A 19253-nucleotide genomic window follows, 5' to 3' on the forward strand; every position below is an offset into this window, starting at 1 on the left:
TCTGTCATTGTCATTGCAGGAGATGGAGTGTTTGACTGAAATGGGCCACATAGTTCATGGAGCTAAATTTTCTGGTTACAGCTGTTATGGAGGAGGTGATGGGGCAGCTGAGAAGTTTGGGATGAATTAAAGGTGGTGTCACAGCAGCACCAAGCAAACCTGCACGTCTCTCCTCTGATAACATGTTTAGGCAATTGAATTTGTGACAACGGAGGAGGAGTGGAAGAGTTTGGCTTTGTGTAAATACTTCAAATGAAAAGTGCTAATTTCTGTATCATTTTTGATGTGTTAATGGTAGCAGTGTTTTATTCTGTTTGGCTGAAAGTCTGGAAATCTGGGTTATGTGGTTGTCTGTATTTTTTTCTTCTTCAGTGTCAGAGAAAGTTTTCTCTGTGCCTCCAGGGTCTATTATGGTCTACAGAGCTTGAGGGCTTGGGGTTTGGTTTGATGTTTGCAAAACACATCAGGAAAACAGCTGATGATACCTGTATGTGGTTGTTGCACTCGCAAATATAAAGACTGACATTTTTAATGAGACGACCTCTCCTGGGGAGGATGGCTAAACAATAAAGTTCATATTGAAAGACAAATTAATTCCTTCGCTCAGCTAGGTTGTTCCTCCTTCTCGTGTTTGTCTACATGGAGAATGCTACACAGGAGAAAGGATCCAAGGAAACAGGAATATTTTTGGAGCTGCTCTGGGTACCTAGTGCTTCTAGTGAGAGCACTTGGCAAATATTAAGGCTTGTAGCATCTATTTCACAAGTGGGAAAGGAAGGCACAGGAATCGCAAATGTCACGAGCACCAGAATGCTCTCTCCAAGAGTTAATCCTGCAAATTTAAATAGTTTGCCGTGTGATTTAACACAGACTTTAGATTTGACCTAAGTATCTTATTTTCCTTGTCACTTTCATTCAGCACCTGAACCAGCTGATCCTAATTCCCGCATGTTGGTTCCCAATTACTTGCAGCTGCATGAGGTTTGAATGATGATTTTCTGAATATCAACAAATTCTGCAAGTGTTTCAGGGTAGGGAAATGGTAGATTTTTGTGAGTCTTGAGTTTAGCAAAGCTTTACTGGCTTAGAGGCTTTGTAAAAATCACTAAGAATTAGTATTTGTATCTGCACTTTCATGTGTAGTGTATGTAGGATTACAGCTGTTAGTACAAAACTATCAAAGTAAGTTCAATGTGTAAAAACCCTGGAGCACTCAGCGGCCTTATTTACTGTTTGCTGGATGTTTCACTCTTGTGCTGTTGCTGCTTTCAGCAGAGTAGCACGATCTCAAGTTGCACCAGGGAAGGTTTATATTGGATTTTAGGAAATATTTCTCCCTGGAAGGAGTTGTTGGGCATTGGAACAGGCTGCCCAGGGCAGCGGTTGCTGCTGCATCGCTCCCGTGAAGGACACGCCATCCTGATACCGCAGTTGTTCTTAACTGCTCGGAGGACAGAGCAATTTCTCTCCAGAACATGTGTTGTGCTGCTTTGCTCCAAGAGACAATGAAGTCTACTTATAGTGCTCTGGGATGGGTTATCTATCTGTAAGGCAGAATTTACAGGTCCTAAAAAGTTAGGTGAATCACTTTGGGCTCTGCAAACCATAAAAAGTAGTTTTCCTGGATTTTGTTTTTTGAGATGGAATGAAGCGTTGTGTTTTGAAATGATGAGCCTTCGATTGCGGGAAGTGTTAGAAAAATTGAGACGTTTCCATTTCTAGACTATTTGGGATTTCTCTGTTCCGCCTGGGAAACAGTGGCTACAGCAGTGACTTTCTGGGCTGTAAAGCAGACACTTATCTATCTAAACCTCTGGGGGGAACTGATGCTGTTTAATTTGAAAGACAGTTTAAAGTCACTTGTATTCCTGTAGAATAATCAAGCTGTCTCTGAGGAATTCTTGAATTACCAGATCAAGTCATTACTTGAACGCGCTGAGCATGAGAATATTCCTTGTGAAGCAAAATCTGCTTGTATCTCTGCATTGTGGAAAGGTGGAAGGAATCCTGGCTGTCCTGACTGCAGATCAAATAGAGGGGAAGAGGATCTGCGTTGGTGATGGCCACAGGTTTTTGTGCATGGCTGCACCAGGCGGGGATGGCTGTGGTTATTTCCCCATGTAACTTTATTTCTTGCTAAGAGCAGCTGCTGGCTGCAATTTTTTGTATCAGGCCTTTGGTATTTTATATTAAAAAATCTTCAGATATTTAAGATCTGTTCATTAGAAAAACAGGTGCCAGATGCTTACTGTGGAGTGGGACATGGAGAAAAGAGCCTAGGAATTTTAAGTAAGCAAATGCTGTGTATTTAACGAAGGATGGCTCTGTATGAGACAACAGTATGAGGCATCTTCAGGAAATTCATGTTTTTGTGTTCCTCTGTAGCACCAAATGTTTCTATAGTCGGTTCTTAAATGCCCAGCAAAGAGGTCTTATGGAGTAACTAAGTTCCTAGAATCTGCTTTTGTATTTAAGTTACTACTGATCGGGGTCAATGTAAGCTTTCATGGGCAAGTGCAAAAGAAAAAGCTTTGTCTGGGTTTTTGCACTAAAATGTGCTCTGCCATTCTCATAGTGTTTGTATGGGATGATATTGCTACTTGGCATGCAGAATCATGGAAGCGAACGTGCAACACTTGCAGAATAGGATGGAATAGAGTTTGGCACTTCTGGGTTCTGTTTCATGGAACTGAATATTGTCTAATATCTTACTCTCTGAATGCTGGGAAGCTCTTCATACTTGGCGATTTTTTAAAAGCCATTTGCCAAGGGATTAAGTGACATTTATGCTTGTGAAACTGTCTTGAAGCTGGGGACTTGCAGGAATTCTTGTCCGATGCCACAACAGGTTAAAGTCACAACATCTTATCCACTCCACTGTATGACAGTAGTTGGAACTATGGATCATTTTCTTATGTAGTAATGAAGAAATCACAGTTGTTGGGGTTTTTTTTGTTCCCTCCCTGAATTTTTGTATTTCTCAAGAAGATCAGAGTTTTGCTGGTCAAAGTAGAAACAGAAGGGAAGGGTTTGCACTAGAGAGGATGGAAAGTCAGGTTCTGGGTCCATGGACAAGCCCCTATGAACACTTGATTGGAAGAGCAGCGTGGGTGGGAAGGGTGTGAAAGCTGTAAGAACTCTGGGATGCTTTGATATGAGTAAGTAGGAAGAGGTGAAGCTCACACTGTAGTGTGTATTTTGCTTTTTAAACGCCAGCTGTCATTTCCATAGCCCTGTAAGATTTGCCAATTAAATCCCATCTCTCCCCATGTATAGTTTTAATATGTCCACTTGTATTGCAGGAAAAATGCAGTGCAAAACTTGCTTTTACTAAGGTGTCTGTACAGCAAGAACATTCACAGTGGTGGCAAGGACACTATGTACAATCTTATTTCAGTGTAATTTTTCTTCATTTCTGATTCTATAGTTCACTTTTAGCTGAAATTTTCTGCTCCATAAATTAAATTTAAGCAGTGGTTTGTTGTTGTGTTTTTGTTTTGTTTTTCCCCTGCCTAAGATTATCAGTTAAAAGGGGAACTGAGGGAGAAAAGCACAAACATTGCTTTGTGTTACTGTTTCTTGATTTGTGATGCTGTTAGTATTAGAAAAAAAATACGGAGGAATCTTGGAGGTGAAACCTAAAACTGTCACTTCTGGTGACAGGTGAAAAGAGGGGAGATGATATAGGTTGTGGTCAGTTTAACTAATTTAGCTAATAAAATTGCTATTTTTTTAAGATACATATGACTTGTAGTCTCTCTTCTGGGAAATTCTGTTAGTTTTTGCCATAGATTAGTGTTATCAGAGGTAGTTAAGTAACATCTTTATTCCACCTGGGACCTCACTGTCAAGTTCACTGTCAAGTGTCTATTCAGTATCTAATCTTAAGGTAGTGTTAAACTGCTAGAACTGCTGCAATATAGTAAAAGATCACAGTGAGACAGTGCATTAGAAGAAAAAAAATACTGTAGGTCAATAGCCTAGTGAGAAGTTTGTCTTGTCCCAAAGTGCAGAATGTGATTTAAAGCAGTTCTGCCTCCTGGGTACAGCCCGATAGGCACAGTCACTCCAAGGGGAAAAACATTAATATACTGCGATCCCTTTCTCATCGCTGGGGTGTCAGTCAAGCACTTCTGCAGACACAGTGCCACCGTCCTGTATTCACCTGCCATTGCATAAGGGCAAAAATATCCCCATTCCTTCTCTTTCTAGCGGTCCCCATGAAGGTAGTAGTCAGGAGGTGTAAGAGTGTGGCGAAGATGCAGAAGTCATCACAGGAGCTTATGGAGTCCAGAAGTGCCTACAGATTCTGAAAATGATTGGGCAGGTTCATTGAATAAGAGCATTTGTTGGTACCAGTGAGGCTGGAAAGGTGTTTCAAGGGACATTCTGTGTGGGCTTGTCCTGCTTGTGTGTCTTTTCTAAGTGATGCTTCCCAGATATGTGACAGACTTCAGCCATTCTTAGGTTTTTAAGATGGGTGTGCAAAATGCTTTGTTGTCTTTTCCTTTGCCAGTCTTCTGGGGAAACCTTACTGTGACCTTTCTGAACTTAAAAAGGACCAAGAAAGAGGATGGGGACAGACTTCCCAGCAGGACCTCTTGCGATAGAGTGGGGGCAATGGTTTTAAACTAAAGGAGGGGAGATTCAGGCTGGACATGAGGAAGGGATATTTGCCCTTGAGGGTGGTGAGAGCCTGGCCCAGGTTGCCCAGAGAGGTGGTGGATGAACCATCCCTGGAGACATCCCAGGCCAGGCTGGACTGGGCTCTGAGCACCCTGAGCTGGTGAAGATGTCCCTGCTCATGGCAGGGGGGCACTGGGGGAGCTGGGAAGGTCCCTCCAACCCATACTGTTCTGTGATTCCAGGTGATTGCGAGAGGACTCGGGTAAAAAGATGGTCTGTGCCATAATTATTCCAATGGACTACAAAGTATGTAGAGGACAAATGAGGATGCTTTATTAGCTTATTATTATTTTTACCTTTATGCAGTTTGCTAGGGCTTCCACCTAAAGGGTTAAAGATTATAGATTACCTCAGTTTAGGAGAAGGACCATAGGGCAAACCCCAAGAAAATGTTGCTTTCACTCTCTCACATTTTCAGCTGCAGTGCCTAATGGGTAGTTAACTAAAGTATCAATATAATTGCAGTATGGTTCTAATTGGGCAAGCATATTTAATGCCAATTCATCTAATCAGAAACAGAGTCTAATTTCTGTATTACGTAATATAAGTATAATCTTTTGAAGCATCATATATTTAATGAATCAGATTCTTGCACAGATATCTTAAAATTAAAATGACCTATAAAAAAAAGGAACGAAGAATTTATTAGAAACTTTACACTCAGTTGAACTGCATAGTTGAAATCTTTAGGAGGACACTTTTAAAAAGAAAATCTTTGCTTCTGAGTATCTGCACTTTCACCTGGGGGCTTTGGGAATGTATTACATTTTAATGAAGTTTCTGTGCTGTTAAATACTGCATGTAGCCATACTCACAAATACCCTTCCATCTACCAAAATCAAGTGGGAAACATATCCGACAGGGCTTGATGAGGATGTGCGTAAAGCAATGTCATGCAGAAGGTAGTTTAATTTATGAAGACAGTGCCATTAAATTTCTAGTGTAAATGGAATTTTTTTAAGCAAAGACAATTTTCTTCTTAAATTGCTAGTAAGACCTTATTTTCAGAAGTAAATGTCCAGTAAATGACCTTTTATGCATCTGAATTACTCTTGTGAACCTGGAGTATTTTGGTGTAGGAACAGTAATAGAAAGTTTGTCTAAACAACTTCTAAAGTGTCTTGTCTTACCCGTATGTAGAAGGTGTTAACGCAATCCTCCTAGGTTACTAAAAGGAAATATTGATGTACTGTCAGTTAAACTATTTCAAAGCATGTTTCAAATTTGGATTTTTAGACTCTGTGCTTCCCGGGGCCATCTCAGCTACATTTGGGCTACAACGTGAAGTGCTGGTGTGCTTGGGGATAAAAAGCTCAGAGCACCTGGTTCACATGTCTTGATGAACCAAGGATTAAATGATGACTGAAACCATGGTTTATATGACAGAAAAGGATTTCTTATTAGAATCTGGTCATTCAGTATCCTGAAAAGTGATTGCATTTAGATTCCTTCACCCCATGTCTTTCAAGTCTTAGAAGTGCTTTAAGCATTTAATGCTTCCTGGCAGAGTTCAGGCTTGATGCTGTTTTAAAGGAATAAGAACTGGGGAATCCAGAAAATCTTTCTTTAAAAATATTTTCTGTTGGAAAAGCATCATCTGAAGTTTTGGCCTCAAACAGGAGATGATCTCTGCTGGAGACAGGAAAAAGGCCTTGGATGATGGAATAGGAATCTTCTGTGTTTGTTACTAAGCAAGGTTCATATAACAAGGATACTACAACCTGAAACTGTTTTGAAGTGAAGCACGTAGTAAACATAAAATGTTGTCAATTAGTCTATTTTAGAGTTTGGAATTCCTCTCAAATCAAGAACTTCAGCAGATCTTGAACTGTTCACAACCTGCTATTAGCAAATCACTTCCCCACACCAGAGGATGAACACAAGCCACCTTTGCAGGGACTGAGCAGGACTGTCTCAGCGAAATGTGGCCGCTGGTCACTTTGTGAGATTACTGGTGACTTGTCACTGGCTGCAGGGGGCTACGGATGTGTTGGACTAACATGCTAAGTGGTGAGATGTGCGATTGTGGCCTCCTTTCTAACAAAATCTGAGCTATCTTTAGAGTTAACTGCATTTGTGTTAATGTTGCCCTAATTTTGTCTCCTTTCCCCTGCTGTCCCTCTTTAATGCGGAGTTTACAACACTGCAGTTCTGCTCAATGCACGTTCTGGGTCAGATATTGTAAGTGAAAGATTCATAACTGTAATTAGAGAGGAGGTTTTGCACATGCACTTGCACACAGTAGTAGGAAATACAGTTAAACAGAAAAGGAGCCTCAGCCATCAATCAACTGACCAAAATTTGCAAGTTCTTTTGCACAGTCTGATGTTTGCCCTCGCAGCCCCAGTCTGACCCCAGGGCACCAAATGCGGAGCAGCTGGCTCAGCGCCGTCATTTCTGGGCTCGACTTGCTCCTGACACATTGAATGAGGATCAAGGTTTAACGGAAAACAATTTAAAATACATATCTTCACGTATTCTTGACATTGCGCTTTATATGTCATTTGAAACTGTAACTGTCAGCAACAAGTAAAATGATCTTTTGTAAGAGAGAACCTCAATCTGAGAAGTGCATTAATACAAACTTGTAGCTGTAAGAGTTGTTAGACCTCAATAGAAGTTATTTATACAGACACTCCCAGAGAGTAGCTTATAATAACCATGTTATTAAATTCAACAAGATATACAAATTGCAGCACTCTTTGCAAGTTATCACAATTGTATTAGCCAATTGGATTTTATTTGTTGATACTCAGTAACAGACAATATCTATCCAAATTTCTGATATTCAACAAGTATACAGTTGTGCTAGTACATATTAAGTGCGCTGCCTCAAATATCAAGGAGCAGCCTTTGGAGACCTACAAAACGCTGGAGCTCTAATTGCATGTGTTCTTCAGAAGCAATTTGAGCAAAATATTGTTGTTGTTCACCAAGAACCAACCTGCCATTTTAGATTCTTCTGCAAGAAATCATCATTTAAATTACTGATATTTCTTCTTGGAGCCACTTAGAATACAGATACGGTGTGCGTGTATACACACATACCTGGTTGTCCTTATGGATACTGCGGGTAGTTGTGAGCTGTAGTCACAAGCCCCTGTAAGGTGTTACTAGTAGGGGGTTGGCTTTGGTGATGGGGTGGAGAAGCTTCAGAGGATGTCAAGTGCAAAGAGCTTTACAGAAGCCTCTGCAGGCTGAATGGGGGAACTGCCAAAGAGAACAGGGCACTTTCTGAAGTTCAGCACTGATTTAATTTCCTTCCTTTGGCTTCATTTGGTTGGACTGAGCTAATTGGAATGATGATGAAAATGCCAGCCCAACAAGCTCTTGATTTCTTTTCTGACAATGATAAAAGTTTGTTCTAATTACATTTGATTGCAACCAGATTGTTTAGTTTTATGCTGTGTTCGCTGGTGTGGCAACAAAACAGACTTCCTACCCTTATTTAAGCTGCTATCTTCATGTTTTCTGACCATGAACTTCAAATAAAACTTCTTATCTATAAGGAGAATCTTCCGTCAAAAGAGGAGCTCCAGCAGCATTCAAGGAACAGTAATACAGGGAAAGGAGAAAATGAGACGACATGTAGATGGTATTGGTATTCCTGAAATTGCATCTTTTAAGACAATATTTTATTCATCACCGGGGATAATATGAGTCAGTCAATGACTGCTTCTTGCTTAAAGTTCAAACACATTAATTTGAAGTTTGTATAAAAGCTTATTGAGAAAGATAGGCTTACTAATGGAATATAAAATAAGTGAGAAATGGTTATCTCCAGACAGTTTTTTGCTGCCTTAGTAGATGGTAAAAGTAAAATAAGTACATAATTTAAATGACTGCACAGCTTGAATAGGTATTTCATGTAGTATTATAAAATGTTGAGAGGAAGTAAGTCAATGGAAAGTACTGACTGATCAAGACTCTGGTGAGATAATTGATGTAGAATTCGGTGAAAATGCACCATAAATACAGTGTTAGATAATAAATGCAATGTTAGATAATCGTGTTAAGATATACTGAATAATTAGACCCAAGAATTTTCAGATGCTGGAAGGAAAGAAAAGCAGTGTTAGCTTTTCTGCAGAAACAATGAATACCCAGAAGTGGTTTATACTACCAATAGAGCTAATCACATCTTCAGCAATCGTGGCTAATCATTTAAGGTGGATTTTTGGAATACAGAAATGTATTGTTTTAGGAAAAAAAATGGTCCTGTAATTTAAAAAATAAATTGAAGCAAAGTAAGGCTTATATTTAAACTACAAGAATAAAAACAACTGCTACAAATTTGCATTTTTAAAAAGGAATCTTCATGTTGTCATACCATGAATAAAGCAGGAGCCTGTTTCAAGGATGAAAAAAAGCCAGTCAGCTAATGAATTAAAATGTTTTTGGCTCGAATCCCAAGAAAAGACGACGAGGAAAGTCTGTTTAAGAACTGTCCATGCTTTTGAAAACTGGTGTTCATTTTTAAAGTTTTGTTATATTGGGAAGGGCAAGTCTGAAAACTCTTTATGTAAATGGATCTTGGTGTGTTTCAGCAGATTGAAACTAAACTGAACTTGCAAAGTTAGGGCTCTTTGGAAAGGCGCAGTGTGCTGACTTTGTTCTCTAGCATAAAAACAAATCCAGTGAGATTGTAGATATGTATGTACTTATGCTTAAATAAAGCAATAAAATGTTAATATTGAGGTATTGAAATAGGTGACAGCTAAGCTGTCAGAAGCAAAAAGATATTCTTGGTATTAAATAAAGGATGTGTATTCTGGCAAGTGAAGTTAGATGAGTCATTCTAGATTTGGACATACAAATTTAAACAAATGACATTTAATGTTAGTTTTACTCCTAGGATACTTGAAAGCGATTTCACTGATCCTTGGTGGATTAGGAAGTACAGAATTAGTAATGAATGTATGAGCTGGGCTAGGGCTCAAATAATGAGACTTGTAGGCAAGCTTTTGCAAAAAGAAACGTATAATAATGAATTTAAGTGTGAAAGCTTATCTTAACCTGACCAGTTCAGGAAATACAGCTGGAATATTTGTACCATACATGTCAGAATCCCAGCCACAGTGCTTGTTTTGCAGCAGAGTGGTTCTGTGGGGTTAGGAGGATAACTGATAAACTTTGTCTGACTGTTCCACATTAGGGATGAGTAATTTCTGGAGAAAAGTGCTGGAAGAAAAAACTATTACTGGGAGGACACTTTGTCTTTAGGTGTTTCACTACACAGTACTAGACTTGCATGATCTATGCTTTTCCTAACATTGAGCTATGTTATTGGTGACAGTCATCATGAAGACCAAACGTAATCCTTTCTGCAGTGTCAGCAATATTTTGATGATAGGAAGGTTTCTATGCAATGAACATGCAACCATTAATTGCATCCATGCATGTGTCATGTGTGTATGCGCATAGAAATTGTGCTCATCAGCTGCTTCAAAATGTGTGGGAATAGCTGTGTCGTGTTAAACCTGCCAAGATAGCATTTCAACATGGTATATAAATTTGGAAAAGATTTTCAAAAAATGTATACCGATAGTATCGTGGTTTCCCTTAATAGGTTGATAACATTTGAAATCACTGTGACACAAAATTCCAATAGTGAGCCTGCTTTGAGATGCGTAGAGTTTCCAGGTGAAATTAAGAGCTTTTCATAGAATCCCAGAATGTCAGGGGTTGAAGGGCCCTGGAAAGCTCATCCAGTGCAATCCCCCATGGAGCAGGAACACCCAGATGAGGTTACACAGGAAGGTGTCCAGGCGGGTTGGAACGTCTGCACAGAAGGAGACTCCACAACCCCCTGGGCAGCCTGGGCCAGGCTCTGCCACCCTCACTGGGAAGAAGTTTCTTCTCAAATTTAAGTGGAGCCTCTTGTGTTCCAGTTTGAACCCATTACCGCTTGTCCTGCCATTGGCTGTCACCGAGAAGAGCCTGGCTCCATCCTCCTGACACTCACCCTTTACATATTTATAAACATTAACGAGGTCACCCCTCAGTCTCCTCTTCTCCAAGCTAAAGAGCCCCGGCTCCCTTCAGTCTTTCCTCACACAGGAGATGCTCTACTCCCTTAATCATCATTGTTGCCCTAGTACACACTATTAGTGTACACTCTATTTCCTCAGAAACAATGGTGTCTTAATTTATAGTTCATAAATAACTTATCCCATAGTGTTTCTTACTGTATTTGCCTCATATTTGGTGAGGCTGAGAAGGTCTGAATTGGTGAACTAAATCTCAGTTCTCATGAGAGTTTCAGAAGAGATGTTCCACAGAAAACTATTGCATGCTTTTAAATTTCATTTATTTAATAAGTAAGGGAGAAAGCTAAGCATTTATGCCCCAGACGAAGGGCCTGGGGTGCAAGAAATGAGACTGATGTTCTCACTGTCTCTAATCCTTCCTACCTTGGGAAGGCTGTAGAGGGTCAATGAAATTATGTCTGATGCTGTGCTGCTTTCTGGGTGTGTTTAGAAACACAGGATAACTGATGAGGTTTCTCAAGTTCAGTATGTGGTGTGGGGTTTTTGTTGTTGTTGGTTTTGTTTTGTTTTTAATCTGGTGAGTCCATGAGTTTGACATTGGATGACTTTATAAAACATTCTACCAATTGGATTTGTTAACATAAATAAATCAAACACTAATTGGAACGTGCCCCTGCCATTATTTTTGCTTACTGAATTAGATATAATGGCGTGAAGTTCTTTTTATCATATTTGTGCACTTATTTAAACACCCCCCTGGCGCACACTTCTGCAAATTCAATTATATATTCAAAGGAGGCATTCAATTTATGCAAGGCTGGTTTACATTTAATCTGGGGGCAAGTCTCAGTAACTGATGATAGGTCTGCTCAAAATTAATTAGCATCACTTAGATGAGCAGTGGCATTGTTACAAGCCTGCAGTGTAAAACAAGGGATATTTTATCCTTCCTGTGTGAGACGTTATTTGCTTCAATACGACCCTTTTCAGGAAAGGAAAAGCTGCTTTCTTTTTGGGTTTCATTTTGTGAAAAGAGGTCAACACCACATGTGTTATCTAACTATCACTCATCTCTGTTTCCTTTTATTTGCCCCATTCAGCAACTGCATTTGTCACTGCTTAATCTTCAGCCAACCAGGGGAAAGGCTCCAAGATCCCTGTTTGCTTCCTAAAATCCTCATTCTTATAAAGAATTTATGAAGATGTAGAACCCCATTTTGGTGAACGTTGGATGTTCTCATTTTCCTCAAACGACTTTGTGATCCTGTGGCTAAAATTATAACGTGCAAACCTGGTATCAAACAAGGCACTTTAAAGCTTCCGTAGATGTTTCCTCTTATCAGTGGAAACTCCTAATTAATTTCCAGAAGTTCTCACTGTAGCCTCTTCTCAGCTCCTCCAACTTTACCTACCTCAGCACGTATAAAATAACCTATTTAGCCAGTTATAGCAAGATATCAACAACTGCATTCTCTGTTAAATGAGGATTGCTACCCCATATTTTGTTACTATCACCTGGTTTGCTTCTAGGACTCTGTAGCAGCACCTGTGCAGTTTTCTCCATGTACATGAGACCTTGTACAATTGTGTGGCTGGTTCGGAGAATTTGTTTACAAGCCCTTCAAAGTAATAGCTCAGAGACAGCGGCGTTACTGTGCTGAACAGAGGTGGTGAGGACGTGGTGTGTGGCTGACGTTGTGCTATTGAAGTGAATTTGCCAAAATTAGAATATCCTGCTTGGACACTGAGAGCGTAGTATTTGATATTATCTCCCATACCCTCTTGCTGTGAAAAAGGCGCACTCCCCCGCAATCCAGAACACCTTTATTTTCCCTTAGACATTTTAATTAGCGTGTTGAATATTTTAAATTTGAACTTTTTCACCTAAATTAAATTTTAAAAATTAGGGAAACAGTTGAAGTGTAATCTTGCTCTTTTTGACAGCTGGGAAAGCTTCACAAGTACAGTCAATTTAAAGCAAAAAATATTAAAATATTATATAATAATGACACTTCTGAAATATTTGGAGATGCTCTACTGAAGCAGACAGGCAAGCTTGCAGGGGTCATAAGATATGCTACAGTCAGATTTGCTTATAATGAAAATACACAATATATCAAAATATTTTTTTTAGGGCAAGCTTGATCTTTAAACTTTTCTTTAACAACTGAATGTTTTTGGGTGTCAGGTGCTCTACCCAACAAATCCTTCTAGTATATACTTAACTAGAAATAATATGGGTAGGTTTGTAGAACAACTTAGAAAACCAGTGGCAGTTGGAGCGCACACTAAGTCCTTTAGCAGGATAAGGATTTAATAAATATTGATGACGTGGTATGTATTTGTGTTTGTCATTTATGAGGTGTTTCATAGAAACTGAGGCAACTTTGGGCTTTCCTGGGAGCTAGCAAGTATAGGTGAAAACTAAAGAAGGCCTTGATGTCCCCAGTGTTCGTTAATCCTTATCGCAAAGGAACCTCAGATCACTCACTTACCAGCTGTTTATTGTGTCTGTGTAGGCAATGCAGCCTCTGGGAAGGAATAAAGAGTCAGGAATGTCTCTGTGCATCTAACTCCACGATTAGTGTCAAGAGCAATTGGCAGTTTGGCTGGCAGAGCGAATTAGAGTTGCCTTGAGCATCGTTCAGGCCTTGTGGCTCTCAAGTGTTAGATATGTCCAGTTGACTTTGGAGAAGTAGTATCTGCAGAGAAAAATTGCCCTTGCTGCCTTGAGAGAGAAAACCAAAGCAGTACAGAGACACTGTTGGCGTGATTAGGGTCTGAGCTCCAGGACCCAGGCTGCCTGGTGTGATGGATCCAGTACTGAAATGTCTTTGGCAAAGCTGGGTGGATGTGAAGAGAAATATGCCCGAAGTAACGTAAGAGACACCAGTGTAGGAATATCCTACCAGGGAATAAAGTACCTTGATTTGTCTGCTTGACACAAGTTCTGAAAATCTGCATTGGCATATAAAATTCATTCCACTGTTCATGGGTTTCCCTTGATTCACAAGTGTTCAGGCAGCTGCCAGGTTATTTACGGCAGTTAACTGCCTCCAGGTATTTTGGGAACTGCAGTAGGAAAGATCACTTAGTCAGCAGTCTGGAAGGTGTGAATGGTAGTTGCCATTGACTTTACATTATTCTCCTGTTGTGGAGAAACTAAAAAGTATTGAGTTGGAAGACCTTGATGAATAGGCACACACTACATGGAGCTTCGTGTAAGAGGTGGTTAAAAGGAAGGTTGAACTTTCTTTAGGTGTAATCCAAGCTTGTGGGAGTTTCCGAGGGAATGGCAGGAAGAGGCTGAGGTTGGACATGAGGAAAAGGTTCTTCACCCAGAAGTGCTGGACACTGAACAGGCTCCCCAGCAAGGTGTCACAGCCACAACCTGACAGTGTTCAAGAAGAGACTGGACACCGTCCTCAGACACACAGGGTGAGCTGTGGGGTGTCCTGTGCAGGGACAGGAGCTGGACTCCATGATCCCTGTGGGTCCCTTCCAGCTCGGGACATTCCATGATTCTGTGACTGTGTAATTCAAGGCTTAAAAGTGAAAAAAGTGAGGATTCACTATAGGAACACTGATGCTGGTCTTGTTTATCTTCTATGTTTCTTCTTCTTTTTTTTTATTATCTGACCTGGAGGTTTATGTAATTAAGTATCAATTACTGGGACCTAAACAGAAATGGTCCTGTATGTGTGAATCATCTGTAATTGCCCTTGAAAATGTAGACAGTAAGCTGAAATAAAGGCAACTGATCTAAGAAACAGTAGCATGGGGAGAAGAAAAGGAAGGCTTCCAACAAATACAAAATTTAGAAAGTACAAAAATGTTTTCTGGATAACTCTTTTGCTGTCTGAAATGTAATATACAGGAAACATATTGGTTTTTTTTTTCCTGTGTAATCTTGCATACAAAATATTTAAGTAAATAATTAATGTCAATGTATTTTTCTTGGTTTTAGGTGGTTGTTCATTCGATGAGCACTACAGTAATTGTGGTTATAGTGTGGCCTTGGGAACCAATGGATTTACCTGGGAGCAGATCAATACCTGGGAAAAGCCAACAATGGATCCTGCTGTCCCAACTGGTAAGTTAATGAATTCATAAATGTGAAATGGCTTTTTACCAACACTTTCTATTTGATATCCTTGCTGAATCCTTTTACATTCCTTATTCTTACTTTATTCCATGGGTATAAATTCTCTAGCCTTAATGAAAATCCTGTGGAATGTTTGTTTCACATTGAAAAAGGACTTGCTTTAAGAAGCACACTGAAATTTTCTAAAAAGAAATAATAATTCATAATTTGTCTGTGTTCCTGGCCACTTAAAATAGCAGCGCGAGCCCCTTTAAAGCAGTGGACACAATGACAAACACAACTGACAAGCTTTGGCTTTGTGAAGTTAAGGCTTTGATTTCAGTCCTAAGAAACAAGTATTTATTCTGGTTAGTGTGTTGCGCCCGGAGAAGAATGAGCTCCGTGGCAGAACCAGAATATAATGTTCTTTGAGAGATATTCTTATGCCTGTAATTATTGGGGTAAGAAACCTGTAATTGCTGGCTGCCTGTTAAGGGCACGGTGTAGAGCTGATGCCACAGCTGTTGATAAACAGCCCCGTCTGCACCCCTGGCTGCTGCTGTCAGTAGGAAATAACACATTTCTCCATCACCAAGGCTTGGTTAAGGAGGGTGTGTGTGGTTGGTTTGTTTGTTTTGCTTTGTTTTTTATTTTTTCTTTTTTTATGACAGCTTAGATTGGAAGTAGTTTGGTATAAGGTCTTTCAAAGTGTTTAACACCTCGTACCACTTGGCTGCAGCATCCCCAAAGTAGTTATTTGTCAAAGTTATAGTTTTTTGGTCTTGTCTGTAAGAATGTATTTCATTGTTCTGGACGTTGTTGTTCTTTAGTGAGAGTGATTTTATCTTTATGATTTCTCAGCTTCTGTCCTGTTGTGTCCTATTCCATGTCCCTGGTAGAGATCTAGCTAGAGAAATACAACAGATCTTTGAATTGACTGATCCCAGAGAGATGTGAAGGACTAGGAGCATACACAGATTTTATGCAATTTGGAAAGGAAGGAACAAATGGAAGGGCTTACATGGCTTAGTGGATGAGTTCAATACTTGTCAACTCTGAATATTAAGGTAAACCCCATCTTCCTGGCTTCCATATGAAGATTTATTGTCATCTAAAATACACTGGAATCATGGAGAAATCAGTAGACAAGCAACAGTCTGGAATGGCATGGTAAAACAGAAACAAAATAAAACTAACCAAATACTAACCAAGCAGAAAAAAAAAAAAAGCCAAACCAAACCCAAACAAAAATCAACAAACCCCAAAACCACAAACAAAAGAAACCCCAACAAACAACCCTAAACCCTAAGGCTTTCAGAACTATTTCTACAAAACTAAATAGAGAGGTCTGTATTTTCCTCCTTTCTACATCATTCATGATGTCCAGTAGCACTAATAAATATATAAAGGTGTTAAAGCAGCCGTAAATTTAGTCAAGATTAGATATCACATAAGAAATCCAAAGGCTTTATTGTAGAAAAATGCAAAACTAAAGCAGCCATCAGCTTGAAATGTGCTGATGAAGAAATATCTGAAGATAATTTAAGGAGCGTAAGGGGAAATGACTCAGTTACTAATTGACGTCTCAGGACTATTCACAAGGAAATCAGTCGGTAGAGAAAGAAGATCGACCACAGCAAATGTGTACAGCAGGCTCCAACAACAAAAACATGTTTTCAAGAGCTGTCCAAATCATGATAACCTTGAAGTAAATTGCAGTGGTCAATGAGAGAGCCCGGAGCGAGTGGAGACGTCAGAGCTCTTACCGAGAGGCTGGATTGCTGGGTAGAATCGTAATGCATGTTGTTTGTATTGCTTACTCATTGAAAATCTGTTTTATGAGAATAAAAGATGTTTAGTTAAAATGCAGCTATTGGCAAAGCCCGGCGAATAAACCAATGAACAGCATGTTCCATTCTTACACACATGGACATCTTTAACTCTAGAGTACTAGAACATTTGGTGATTGACTTTCCATTCCGTTTAATTTCTCCACAGCAGCGCAAAGCAGCAGGGTGTAAATCCACTGAGCTGTGGGGTGTAAGAGGTGGTAACAAAGAGGTGTTGGGACAATAAGCCTCTTCTGGTGGCCAGCTATAGCCAGGAAAGCCGCTTAGCACAGAGTGGCAACAGCGGTGCCAGAACGCAAGCAGTAAGGTAGATTTTCTTTATCAGGATGATACTTTGGACTCTATTTTCTTTTTGTAACTGGAAATAAATTAAAATATATATTGTGGAAATGGTAAAAACAAAAGGTGAGCAGGCATTTGGTTCAGTGATGCTAAGTAAGTGTTCAGTGCAGCTTTGGTTGGCGTGAAGCACGTCCTGACCCACCCTGGCCAGCCAACGTGAGGTGAGCATCGCTGGCAGGGCTGTCATTTTCGGTCACACATACCTGCTTTCGGAAGTTACCAACAGGTCCCTTTGAATTCAACCAAGCCACAGAATTCTGTCCTCCTGAATACCAATAATATCTGACACTTTTTACAATAGCACAGGCGAGAGCCTGAGTCTGCAGTGCTGTATAACTCTCTGCTGACACACTGCTGCAAAGGTATTTTTCCAGGGATGACTTTCTGTTCTTTATTTTTTTGAATTAAAATGTCAAAAAAAAAAAAAAAGCCATTAAACTGCTCCATTACCAATGCAGAAGTTTGTAGGCAATTTGTTCTGCTCCATTGCTAGCAAATAAACTGTTTTTCACGAATTCTATGATTAATTCCTTAGGGCTGGAAACAGTGTTAATTGGGGGATTAAGAACCAGATGTTTGTTGTTCTGAATAAATGTTTCGAAAATGTGAAAGAAATGAATTGTAGGTATCCAATCCTGAGACTTTGGGGGGACTGTTTTTCTACCTTCTTGCACAATAGCAGGAGCAATTATAACAAAATATTCTTCAACAGATGGGTGTTTACTTAAGCCTGAACACCCTCAGTGATGAGTATTCTACAGCCTTTGGGCTGCTTGTTCCACTCTTTGAGTTATAAAGGTTCTCAGTCCTTCATTTTCCTCTTTATGGCTTCATCTCATTATTTTTTGTTCCATCTTTGACCAGGGAGAATAATCAGTTGTTCTCTTTTCTGTAGTTCCGTGCAGTGAAGTTTTGTTTTGCAGGACTAAACATGACCCAGTCCTTTTAACCTTTCTTAATTCAGTGTCTCATTTCCTTCCCTCTTCCCTATGCATTCAATCATTACTTTATCTTTTTTGGGTGTTTGCCTAAAGCTGTGTTAGCAAGCAGGGATTCAATACTGTGCATGGCAGTGCTGGTGGGGCACAAGATTTTAGTTCTGTTGTGGAAATTCACAGTACAACAAGTAGATTTCTCCTGCTTCTTTTTATTTCCATCTTGTGGTTTTCATTCTCCTTTTCCTGTAAATATTCGGTCTTTATGTGCTGGTGTTGGATGATGCGAGGTGGACCATGGCCCTTTAGTTTGTGTTGGATCACACAGGTTATTTCTTTGGTGGTAAAGTAAGTAGGGCCCTAGCTTTTCTGTATTTTTGAGGCAGATACTTGGTTAGTAAAACAAGGAAATGTGTTGTGTTTAAATTAACTAGATAAAAGTACTGGCCTTACTTTTCATGTTACAACATTGCAGTGCTCAAAGGACACTGGACCCACCTGCTCTTGCAGCAGTTGCAATTATAATATTAATAATGAGAGTATTTAACATTTGCGTGTTCAAAGTATTTAACCATCATCTGGTAATTAACTCCATTGGAGACTTAACCAGGGCTGACTGGGCTGAAGTAATTACTTTAATTGTATTAAATACGATTCTACTATGAATACAAAGCCATGATGCCGTGTGCTGTCCTACAGCAGCATTCCTCGGTGTTAGATTTACTGCTAATCTCAAGTTTGCTTCTGTGAAGTCTCCCCGTTCCAAGTTAGTGGATAATCAGCGCACAGAGGCTGAAGCTCTGGCCCCGTCTGCCTGGCTGCTCACTTCTCTTCACAGATGTAAATTAGCACTTAGTGCAGGGGTGTCAGACTCATTTTCACCGGGGGCCACATCAGCCTCGCAGTAATTTTAGGACTGTTTTGAATGTAGGAGTAGTTACATTTATGCAGTCCTAAAATTAATTCAACCCTTTCATGGCAACTGTGAGGCTGATGTGGCCCCCGATGAAAACGAGTTTGATACCCCTGACTTAACATAAGTGCTACTTCGTGTGTATACACATAGATATGTGTCTGTATTCATGTGCCATATCACTGCCGTTTCTTGCTGCATTGCTTTCTGTAGACATTCTGTTTGTCTAGAAAACAAGTTTTAGATATTATGAATTTAGGGATGAACCAATGATAGTATTTAGGCATATATAGAATTAGTTGCAACACTTACACGTTACTTGGCAAGTGCAAATTGCCTCACTTTGCTTGCTTATTCCACAGAGTCCACAAATTTTCTGCAAAGAGAAATGGGGCCTCTTATTGGCCAAAGGTGTTTCTGTGGTAGAAATAGACGCATTTTTATCTTTCATAG

At 39.8% G+C, this 19253-nt stretch overlaps 1 protein-coding gene across 10 annotated transcripts in view; it reads left to right on the forward strand.

The window, feature by feature from the left end:
• Positions 1–19253, forward strand: part of PTPRT (protein tyrosine phosphatase receptor type T) — a 386111-nt gene that overhangs the window by 86021 nt on the left and 280837 nt on the right. For all 10 annotated transcript variants that reach the window (XM_065031857.1, XM_065031858.1, XM_065031862.1 and 7 more), the window contains exon 2: positions 14644–14769. In XM_065031857.1, coding sequence (XP_064887929.1) covers positions 14644–14769 — 126 coding nt within the window. The remainder of the gene's footprint in view (positions 1–14643; positions 14770–19253) is intronic.

This window comes from Columba livia, chromosome 16 (assembly GCF_036013475.1).
Source record: "Columba livia isolate bColLiv1 breed racing homer chromosome 16, bColLiv1.pat.W.v2, whole genome shotgun sequence".
Classification (NCBI taxonomy): Eukaryota; Metazoa; Chordata; class Aves; order Columbiformes; family Columbidae; genus Columba; species Columba livia.